General features: G+C 39.3%; 1 protein-coding gene across 5 annotated transcripts in view; it reads right to left on the minus strand.

Moving 5' to 3' along the window:
• Positions 1 to 12,354, minus strand: part of arhgef4 (Rho guanine nucleotide exchange factor (GEF) 4) — an 87,912-nt gene that overhangs the window by 8,944 nt on the left and 66,614 nt on the right. For 4 of the 5 annotated variants that reach the window (XM_026361871.1, XM_026361873.1, XM_026361872.1 and 1 more), the window contains one exon: positions 9,441 to 9,592. In XM_026361871.1, coding sequence (XP_026217656.1) covers positions 9,441 to 9,592 — 152 coding nt within the window. Of the gene's footprint in view, positions 1 to 4,131; positions 5,292 to 9,440; positions 9,593 to 12,354 lie in introns of those variants that run through there. The other variant, XM_026361876.1, reaches the window with a different exon arrangement.

Below are 12,354 nucleotides of genomic sequence, written 5' to 3' on the forward strand. Positions count from 1 at the left end.
ACAGCATGTTTTGGTGTTGATTCAACTGTACAATCATTTAGGAAAATGCATTTTAAAAGTGTTGTTAAAGTGAGTTAAAGGGAAATCTGTGCCTTTACTAGTTATCCTATTAATCCCAGCTGACACTGGGCAAGTTTCTAATTTTTGTTCACCCCATTAGAATCAATTAGGATGAGCTAAATAACAGAAACCTGCTTTACTGACATTGTTCTACTGATGCATGTTTCATTAAGAGAAATTTTACAATAATAACTCATTATTATTACATATAATATTCTCGGTCATGACTGGGATGTGTGTTCTCAGTTTTCTTTTCTGGAGAACATTGAAGAATCTTTTTTTGTGAATTGTGAGGAGACATGCAAAATGTGTTTAAACTGGTTGAAACATTTGCAATAAACACAGAGGTCACTTAATTTGTTTTCTCATTTGATGTCACGTCACTGCATTTTTATGAAGGCATGTAGTAATGTGAAAGAAATGCACAGAACAACTACAAGTGTTTATTTTCATTAAGGGTTACTAGAAATACAATGTATAAAAAAAAGCATACTACAAGTATTATATACTTTTAAAAAATATTTTAATTATGTTATAGGTATATTGATAATAAATCTTAAGTTTATTTTGTCTATTGAATTTAAAATCCACTCTAATACACTAAAGGTTATTGTTATTATCTTTGCACATTTGCAATAATATATTTATATATTTTAACGCTAATGTACTATTTTTGAAAAGTAAATCTGCACTAAAATGTTTCAAACTTTCAATTTAATATAACTATGTATATTTTAAACAGTATTTTAAAAGTGCACAAAAGCAAAAAAAATATTTTGTTTGAAAATTCATTTGGGTACTTTGCTGTTTTTTAAAGCACTGCTGTCATTCTACGTTGACGTAAGAACTGTTTTTGTTTTTTGATGTTTTAGAATTGGAGTTGATGTCATTCATGTTACAAAATGACATATTTACTGTGTGTAAAAAATGTTTTATTCCCTGTTGGACTGCATGCCTGCTCTGACGTCAACGTGACAATGATAGCATTATCACCTGCAACATTAGATTATAATTGCCAGCCATTCAGACCTGTTTATTTGGGCCCAGAGTTTCTGATGCTAAGAATTTCTAGATAATACCCTGTTGCTGGTGCTGAAGATGTCCTGATTAGTAAGCCGACAAAGACGAGTTGATCTGAATTAGTGGTTTCTGGTCCCTAACTTGCATGGTGTAATGATGAGATGTACAGAATAGCAGACTTGCTTCAGTGAACGAGTGACTGGCTTGTTTCTGTGGTGAGGACTTGGTTTCGTTAATATCTGGCCTTATTGAATCTGCTGAATGTGGATGGCCTTCATCCTACCTGTGTAGTGCCACTGTTTTATCTCGGTATTTTTATCTCAGACAAGTGTTTGATTCTGGTTTCACGTCAGGCCCTCAGTGCTTTGCAGGTCGAAGTTGATTAGAGAACCCTAACCCTAACCCTGCTATGTAGGTTTACAAATGGTGCAGGGCTTAATTCAAATTGGGTAACAAATCCACTCCGAGAAATCATAACCCTAAAGATGTGAATCAAAAAACACTAATTAACATTCTTGCTGCTGGTGTTGATCAATTGCTAAACACCCCAAAATCAAATTTTTAATGGGAGTTGAAATTGTTGTATCCACAAAATTACAAGAGCAGACAACGATGATGTGTTCAATACATCAGCCACTAGTACTTTAGATTTGGTTTATTTTTTATTTTTGTGATGTTGAAAAATGCTTTTTTACATTTATATATACACACATATATATTAATGTCTGTTCTGTTGAGGTACACGGGTACCTGTTAAACTGGTTAGTGGGAATGCTTTAAAATCCAAGCAGGAAACAGGTATGTGGGGGGAAAAAACCCAAAACTGGCATGTATCATTTTTTAACTCTTGTCTCTCACTTGAAATACTGTAGTCTATAAACTAAGTTGGCAATTTAGCAGCAGCAACTGTTGAGAGCACTACCTGGTGGTTACAAGAACACAGAAATGGTTAGCTGAGGTACTGACTGCATCATTAATCATTTCGTATTTATATTATATTAAATGATATCCTCTTGAGACCCAGCAATGCATTTAGTCCTCTGTGGAGGACAACAGTTTTATTTATAAAACAAAAACAACCTGCAAGGATAGAACTTGTGCTGTGTAGAGGGCATACTGGGCTTTGCAGCGATATCTGATTAGTTGGAGTTTTTCCAATGAAACAGAAGATCCATCTTTCCAAAATGGCTGCCATATTATGCACAGTGTTTTATGGGCATAAGAAAAGTAATTTATCAGATTTATCCAGATGCACCACATCTGGATCAAGTGATTTGGTGTCATACATTTTTTTTTTACTTACTGAATGTAATGCTTTTTTCCAATGTCCTCAATAGTGGACATGGAGACTAAATCAATGTTCTGTCCTATGAAATGAAATGTACTTCAGGTGACAGGGGATTGACAGAAGCATAGAGAATCTTACTCAGGATTGTGGATGGAGGGTGTAGAGGGGTCTGGAGCTCTCAGAAGATGATGAGGAAGACAGACGTGAAATGGAGGAGGAGGATGAGTGCTCAGAGGACAAAGGGGCGATAAGGATGGAGTCATGAGAAAAATAAAACCCAACGTAGACTATTTTGGGTTTAGGAGTCACATGTAACTTAAGCGCCTGTTAGCTGAGAAACTGACTGCCCAGACACGATCTGGTGAAAGCAAAGAGTGTGATGTGAAGAGCACTGACGATGAAGAAGAGAGGGCTTCTCCATGAAGATTTGTGAAGCCACACCCCAACAGCAGTGTGAAAGAGTATGGCACTGAGATGCAGAAATGCAGGCTGCAGTGGCAAAACCTTATGAAGTGGGTCAAATGTCACGTGTGTGTGTCAAAGAAACAAAAAAAACCAAAACACTGCTTTTTGGAATATCATTCATGACCTGACAAACAATTGTAAAACACAAAAAACATGAAAAACTCAGTCCATGTTTAGTGGTAAAATGTTTTTTCCACATTTGATGGCGTTCATAAAAAAAGAAAAAAAGGGGGCAAAAAAGCTAAAACTGTTACAAGCTAACTTTACATTGTAAATAATTTATGTGTTCTTTTATTACAAAAAGTCCTTGTTTCTCTCTGCAAAATAGTAGAAAAGATGATGGATGAAAGACAGTTTAATGGAAGGACATTCTATTAAATGTTTATGAGACAAAATTGTTGTGGCATGCTGTTTTCACCTAAGACAAGTATTTCTTGTAATATAAAAATGGAATTACAACACCTTTTTTCTGTGTCTCAAGACGCTATGTATTATTTTTCAGTTATTGTTCTGTTATAATACTGTATATTGCACCAAATTAATAGTAAAATAAGCAGTGCACTACCCTATCTATTAAGACCTTTGAAACTGCCAAGTGGTATGTTCACAATACAATCAGCCATGATAATCTAAAAGCTGAGGAGGTATGACAGGGTAGTGTGTTAAATGACCTGGAATCTCTCTAGCACAGTTTCTGAAAGAGATGCTGCTGTTGGTTTGGTTTTGGGGTAAGGTTGGCAATAATCTACACATTTGTAGTCAACAAATGCCATCTGCAAAACCTACACAATATCAAATATATTCTGCCAACAATTACTGTGTATGTATCCTGTTGAGTTATGTCTGAACATACTGTATCATGTACATCACTGAATGATCTGGGTAACATGTTCCTATGCTGCTTATTTTGAATAAAGTTTCAAATATAACTTCATGTTTTTTAAAATACATACTCTAGCACCAAATGTGAATTAATCCACCAATGAAAATAGTCCGGTACAAATGCGCCATTTCCTACTTTTTAGTGTTCGTTAAAAAAAGAAACACAACCTGATTTCCATCAGCTCTGCTGAATTGGGGTGGAGACTGAACTCATTGAGACAAGCATCTGAACCAGAATAAATCAAAGAAATCTAAATAAACAATAAGCACTCATGACTATGGGTGCTAGAGAATTTTTGTACAGATCATATGAATCCAGATCAATCAATCCTATGATCATAAATGTTTCTGAGATCGCACATGTGCACACATCATCCGTTCTCACACAACAATCTTCCCTCTCCTCCTGGCTGTACCTGTGCGCTGCTGCTGCTGCCATGTTGGACACCCATCAATCCCAGCAGCCCTGCTCATCAACAGGGCAGTTCTCCTCTGTACTGGGTCCACTGTGTTTCAGTTTATCTGGTCTTTTCCTCCATCTAGAAGCTTGTGTCCATGTGTGTCCGGGTATGTGTATATGGGTGAGTGTGTGGGGGGGGAGAGAATGTTTTTTGTGTGAGCTCTACTGGAAGGCCAGGAGAAACATGAGCACCACGTTGATGATGATGAGCAGCATCATGATGAGGAACACCACCACCTTCTGGGTCTCTGGGGGAAGGTTGCAGCGCAGCATGGTGTTGAAGAATCCCATCCTCTGCCTGCTCCACCTCCCCGAGCCACTGCCGCGAGCCATCAGTTCCCTGGCCTCCTCCTCTTCTTCCTCCCCAGCACCTCCACCCCTCCCCCGTCGCCTTTCCCTCAGTGCCGAGCCTCCACACCACACGGCGCCACCTCGTCCTCCTCCGCGACTATCCCGGTCGCTGTCCTCTAGTGTCGCTCTCCTCTTCCTCTCAGCTCTGGCGGTCGCCTCCTCTCCTTTTCCTGCCACTTTGCCGATGCCCAGAGTTGCCCCGGCCTGCCAGTGGAGGCTGGGTGCCTATCTGTGTCAGCGTTTGTGCGAATCTGCGCACTGTGAAGCTATTTGTGTGTTACGTGCTGAGCATCCCCCCTCCTCCTTTACTCCCCTTCTCCTCTTTGAGAAACAGGCACCTCCCCTGTTTTTCTTCCTTCTATCTTCCACCAGTATAGTCTCTCTTCTCCTTCAGTTCTTCTATTTTCTCTCTCAGTCAGGATGTCAGGATGAAAGATGGAGGAAAGACAAGATGCTGCATACAGTATCTCCAGTTCATGCTCATGCCTCCTCTTCTCTTCCTTCCTCTTCCTTTTATCCCTCTATCGTCTTGTTTTCCAGCTTGTTCTTCTCTCACTCCAGCCTACACTCGCTCAGTTGTTTCTACCTCGCAAACCTTCCGACTATTTCTTCTCCCTATCTCTATCGCTTCCTCTTGTATCTCTGCGTCTCTGCCCACCTTTTCTCTCGGTTAAGAGCTCCTGCTAAAATGGTGCTCAGTATTCTGCCTGAAGCCGTGCTGCCTCAGTCATCCATCTAACTACCAGGATCACCCTCTTTCCTTTTTTTCCCCCCTTCCTTTCTTTTTTCTTTTTTTTGTGTGCCCACCCTTGCATAGCTGGCAGCCAATCAGAATGCAGAGTCTGTCAGCGTATCCTGGAGACCAGAGTAGTTGAGGCAGGACCATAGCAACCCCTGGGAGAGTGAGGGGTGTTGGGATGAGAGGAGCAGAGGAGGGGTGCAATGGAGGCCATGCAGAATAATTGATGGATCTCAGGGGGGAATGGGAATGTTGTGTGTGAATGTGAATGCACACTGCATGTGCAGGGTTGTAAGGTTGAATGCCATCTGCTGCATTCAGCTACATTGGTCTACATGTAGCAAATATTTGACAGCAGTAACACAAGAAAAAAAAATACTTACACATCTATTATGGATGCACTAACTCAACTTAATACATTTGGACCAAACCAAACCCAGAGTTAGTCTCTTTCTGACTCCCCTACCCTGTATGGCAGTAGATGCATCACCCATTTTAAAATCTGTGAAAAAAATGCCAATTATCTAAAATATTCATTTGTGGAAAGAAAAGGTCAAATGTTGTGATTTCCATTAACTTTGCTGCTTCTATTGACTAATGATAGATGTTTTGGCTTTATTCCATCTTTAAAAACTGAAATGCTAAGTATGGTACACAATTCATGGACGCAGCATTTTTCACCAGGACAAGTCAATAGATGCTCAGCACAATGAACATCTGGCACAGATAATCAGAAACTCCACTAGTTCATCTGAATCAACATCTCTCATATTCTGCCATATTGCCAAGAATATTATCATAATATATTTAGTTATAATAATATGTTGCAGTTATTTATAAGGTTTTCAACAACGTGTTTCTTAGGATCCATAGCCATGAGTTATTGTGAGTACAACTGCAAATGTCAGGATCAAAGTTTTCCAGTTTGTACAATCATTCCACACAAGTCAGGACAGACTAAACAACAATAATAATAATAGTATACAATACAATACTAATACAACCAACCGACTAACACAAAAGCATGTGTTATATCCAAGTGTGCTTGAAATCTCTCCTTTTCTCATTCTCACTATATCCAACATTTTTTTGGCTCTTCTTGATTTTTCAATATGCAATCAGTATTATGCACTTATTATATTCATCTGATAGAAACATTTGGACATCTCCAAAGGCAAAGCAATGTTAGCTAGCATTAACATAAGCAACAACATTCGCCTTGAAACAAGTGTATAATATTGTATATTTTAAACAAAGACAGTGACTGAGTGGCAGACTAATGTGTACATGAGCATAATTCCTAAAACTGGTGGATTAATGTAAGGGAAACATCTCTCAATGGGGGTGCAAACCTAACAACGCTGTTTTAGTAACAGCTATGGCACAAAAGTGACTCAGCAAGTGCAGTGTAATCCTGTAGGGAAGGTAAAAGCAAAGGTACCAAATCTTGCATAATGGTCATTAGTAAAAAGCTAAAATGACCTGGCAGCAGCATTTGTCATTTTAACCTGCAAATGCACCAATCAGCACTCACAAAAAAAGTAGAAAAGAGAAACTGCTGGATGCATGCTTTGTACACTGCTGTTTACTAATGAAAATGTACGTACTGTAAGAGATCAGCAAATTCATGCATTTTGCATCTCAGTCTGTGTAGTCTACAGTCGCCGACCCAAATTATTTTTAACAGAGCCTGGCTGTGAAGGAGAGCAGCGCAGCAAAACAAGCAGTTTCCTCATCTTGTGCTAAAATCTGACTCTAGTCGTGTTCATTTTTCTTTTTTTTTTTCCCCCTTGATTTGGCCCGATGTGTTTCAGCTACACGACCCAGCTGCTGAGATGGATGATTGTGCAGCACAGTTGAACCAGATACAAAAACAGATACATTTAATGATCGGGACTTAGTTTATCATGGATATCATGGTAATGTATTCTGTAATTACTGGGATTGTTTTATCGCTTAGCCCTAATGAGTGAAATTAAACTACATCTGCGTGTTCGTGTTAATGAAGGAGCCATTTTCATTAGGAAGAGATCTCTCTGCAGTCAGTTTGGAAAGAAAGAACAACATCTGCAACAGAAAATGATTTTAAGCAGTATTGTTTCAACTTTGACTTGAAAAGCTTTTCTTTTATACTTGTGAACAGTATAGATCTATGTAACTATATATCAGGATTTAGACAGCCAATACTTGTTAGTAGGATACATTCATTGATGGTTTGAATCTCTTAATTTACTGACATTAAGAAAAACAGAATACAGTCAATGCAGTCTTATAATTTACTGACATCTGTTGCTGTCCACTGTCATTCACAGGAAATAGGCCTGTAGCTATTCACTAACAGTAACATACAAATTAATAGTATTTTATGCATTTATATTGTTCTCTCATTTTGCTTAATTCTCTACTTTCACCATCAGAGTAAGTCTTAACAGAGGATTAGTAGTAGCATTTCGATGATTAGATTATTCTACCTGTTAAGCAAATGAACAACTGACCTGGGAAAGTTAATGAGCCATCGTTTTCCCTGGTTGACCTTAATATGCAGGTGAACAGCACAATCAACCTACAACAACTGCTCAATTGGTTACACACAAAACCAGGAAAGCGTGCAACTCGTATATTAATGACTGAAAATACATGTCCACTGAGATGACACATTAAAATTCTCTTTGTAAATTCCCATTACATGCACATTACATTTAACCAAACCTTATTAGGTCTCCACTGACTGAGCCTGGCTCTCCTGGGCAATATGGGTATCCCAGCAGCGAGAAAACCACAAAGCACCTTTTTTGTTGACAAGCATATTTTAACTCCTTATGTTCCAACATAACAAGCATGAGCGACCCACAGGATGGCAGCAAAGGTTCTAAGTGTGCCTGGTCTTTCTTATACTTAGGAAAAAGAAGAAAACTCAGCAATATGCTGTGGATTGGCTGAATATCTGTTTTGATTGGCTGTGAGTCTGTCAAGTAATCTAATGCCGAGAAGAGTGAATCCATGAAATGAAGGAGTACTTGACTTCATACCTGAATTTACCAGTATTATTAAATTGTTTGGTACTTCAACAGCACCCCCTTTCAGGAGTGAGTAGGATCTTCACAAGGTACTCCTATCAGGCTGGATATAACTCTTTTTTCGGTGACTCACAACACAGGAGCCTTTCTGTCAGTGTAGACAAGATGGAATAGTCTTCACAACAAATTTTACGAGAACTTACTTCACTTACCTTAATATGTACTGGAACTTGAAATGCATAATATATAATATATAATATGTGACATATGATATATGATGTTTTGTGTCATTGGATTACCTGAGATCGATATAATTTATGGTGTCACACCGAGACTGTACATAAAGAAGCTAAAGTGCTGTAATAGTCCATGTATCTACTTAGTAAATCACATTTTACTGAGCTTGTGCATCAGCAGAATCTAGAGCAGGTATCCATGACAACCAAATAACCCAGCAACCTCAGAGCTTGTTTTTGCCCCCCCCCCTAAACAAAAGGCAATGAGAGCCATTTCTCTTTTATGGCCACACTCAGTTTCACTTGCTACCACCCTAACACTGCATTTGGTCCAGAAGTGCACACACACTATAAACTCTAATTTATCAGGTTTTCATATCTTGTCAAGGTTCAGTTCATCTAAGGCACTGTAATTGTTTTGACCGTTTTCTCATGGTTCTGTGTAATGTTTGTCACAGTAACTCTGCTCTGCTCAAAAAACAGCAAGAGAAAGTAATCTGGAGAGGCTGACACCAGAAATTAGGCCCCAGTAACAGGACACTGGCCCACAGAGCAAAACCCTTTTCATACACACTGTCTGAAGTTGACAGTGAGCATGCCTCTTTACCATAAAAGTTTCTGAGACAACATTTGAAGTTAAGACATCTTAATAACTAAATTAACTTAAACAAAACCAATTTATCATATTAATATCTAACTTGACATCTTGATATTATCCCCCTGGTGCTAGAAAAAAGACAGTGGCAAGAACAGCACAAACAAATATTTACAATATTCTCATCATCAGGAGCAAGATTCAATCAAATAGTTATTCTAAATATAGTTGATCTAATCTTCAGACTAAACCAACACTTTCTGGGCCAAACATTGCTTTTAATAGTAAACATGGTGAAATCCATCTCTACATCTTCACACTGTCTACCTCATTGATGGCAAGCTGCTCCCCTCCACCTCCTCCTGGGTGTCCAAAACGATGTCCAGCGCTGCGAAACTCCTCATACAGCAGATCTTCTTCGCTTCCCAACTCGTCTCCAACCCCCGCCTTCTCTGAGGCTCCATCAGGAACAACAACCGCTGTGACAGGGAGACAAGGGAGGACAGAAGAGGGACAAAGACAAAAGACAGTATGATTAAGTGACTTTCAAAAGATGTGGTAAGTTTTTTAATTCACTTGAACATGTGGGTGCTTGATCAAGTTGATATTTATCAACAGATCAAACCAAGGAATACATAAGTGCATGAATAACTGACAGGAGAGTGACTCACAGCACATGACTAGCAAATTTTAAGTTCATTGCAACTTGGCGGAAACACAACACTAGCTATTTTATATTACATCAGTGATGAACTTTAAGTGAATTCTGATTTAAACTTCTTCACAATTAATAATAAAATGGTAACAACATATCTCCCATCAGCAGCCTCATTTACATACTAATTTGATGCTTTGACAAAGGAGGCTTTGTGCTTCCTCTTCTTCTAGAAACATCATCTGAAGTCTCTGAACTTGTGCTTTGTGGCTACCTGGCTGACGAGCTAAAAATACATTTGCTGTCACACCTCATCATAGGCGTCACCCTTAGCTGCCTTGCCGACAGCTGTTGCCATGGAGAATGTATCTGTGGTGACAAATCACCGTGGAGACAGAGAAAGACACATATAATGAAAGAGCACACAGAGCCCCCTCGGCGATGTGGGAAAACAATACTCGGCTATTAAAGAAAACACAATAAGATTCAGTTGGTGGGGACAGTAGAAATGATGGGCTCCTTTGTTTGTACCTCTTCTGCAATATACTGATGGCATCTTGCGCATCATGTAACAATACTGTATATAATGTAGCATCGCCATCACTACCATCACTGGGACCATGGATGTTGCAGGTGCTGCCCTCATGGGGGCAGTGTAGGACACCCAGACTGGTTGTTTGTGATGCTGTGTGGAAAGATGGAGCTCCTGCAGTCTAGCTTAAAGCAGCGCAGAGGGGACACCACATGAATTCCAGAACAAAACACAGCTCTACACTGCAAACTGGGATTTCTGAACAGCAACAGCAATGTCAAACACTCCACCTCAGTCCAGCTTGACTTTCATTTGGCAGAATAACACCATGTCTAATAGACACATTTGAAATTTGAGCATTTAGTCTGACAAGAGTTGTATAGTCCAAAATAACCCTTTACACTGAGACATGCAAAGGAACACTTGTTTACAACTACAATGATATAAGTGCAAGACTGCCCTGCAGGTAAAATCAATGAAATTCAGTTCATGCCAAGAAACCCAATTATTTCTTAAATGATCAGCTTTTACCACCGTGGTTCCTGACAGCAGTAGCTTGCTGCTACAGCTGGTTAAAACTGGTTCCACATTTTCTGTGTCAGTTTGATTAAACTCCATTGTACTTTTCCTTAAATGTTACAAATTCTTTTACTGTGCTACTGAAGCAGCCATTGACAGACAAACAGTAGAGTGTTATCTTAAACACAAATAAAAAGTTTTAGGCTACAGGCCACAGCATCTAGTCTGATGACCAAATGTTCAATTTTGGTCTCATCACACCAAAGAACCTTCTTAAAGTGACTTCAGAGTCTCCCACATGCCTTTTGGCAAAGCCTAGCTTCGAGTCTCTGTTTGTCACCCTCCATAAAGCTTTGACTGGTAACTCAGCCAATTATTGTTGTACTGTACATGTATATACATTCTGTCATATTTTGTGTGGAAGCTTAAACTTTAAGGCACTTTAGATGTTTAGAATCTTATCCTCACCATCAGGGGACATGCGATTGGTCCCAAATATGAAACAAAACCAAAGCTTCAAGCTTCAAATGAGTCACTGGCATCTTTCAGTGACTTTTCCCCTTATTGTCCTCCTTCTGGTGCAGGCATCTGCCGTACTCTTAATGTTTCTTAATGATGGTTTTAACTCTTCATCAAGTGATATTCAGTGAGTCAGTCTTGTATAATTTGGTTGCTTAGATTGTATTGTATTTTTGTCTTCATAGTATAGTTTTTAGCTTGCAGTCACTTTGCACTTTGCTTTAGATAAAAGTGTCGACCGTAACGTAAAATGTTTCCCTACAAAACACAATGTATTAACCAGTTATACCTTGCCTGTAGCTGGGGCAACTAAACAATCCAATGAATAGAAAACTGATACACAAACAGCGGAGTGTCAAAGTGGCATCTGTAATCTCCTCTGCTGTTCTATCATCCACAAGAACAAAAGCAATCATTGTTATCTATTGAATAGTGTGACAGCTTCACACAGGCCACCATGTCAGTCACAGCAGGGATGGAGAACTGCACTGTTTACTATTTGCATCTCGCTTGACTGGTCAGCCTGTCCTTGAGCCTGCGTGTGTGTGTGTTATGAATGTGATGCTGATAAGATCACAAAACGGAACACTGATTGAAATGGGTTTTGTGTGTGTCTGCAACCGCAGGAAGCTGAAGCAAAGCGTGTCAGTGTGTGAGTTTGGACTGTAGCATTTAATCATCCTGAGCCTCTGGATGTGGGTTAGCCATATTAGTGGATCAGATTTGTCTGCATAGAGAACATTTAATACTCGCACAAGTGTATGCATGTCTGTGTGTGTGGCTGAAGAATTCAAGCGTAATGGTTCCATTTTCATCAGATGTGTGTGTGTGTGTGTGTGCGTGTGTGCTGCAGCATGACACGTGCCTACTAGCAGCACGTGAATGAACTGGCCTGCAAGAACAGTAGCTGAACCACACATAGTTTATTTTGACTCAATTCCAAATGCTGCCCCAAATACAAATATGTATTAATCCGCATCTGAAAGTAGTCCCCTACACATGCACACAAAAATTAA

Source organism: Anabas testudineus, chromosome 2 (assembly GCF_900324465.2).
Source record: "Anabas testudineus chromosome 2, fAnaTes1.2, whole genome shotgun sequence".
NCBI classification, from domain to species: Eukaryota; Metazoa; Chordata; class Actinopteri; order Anabantiformes; family Anabantidae; genus Anabas; species Anabas testudineus.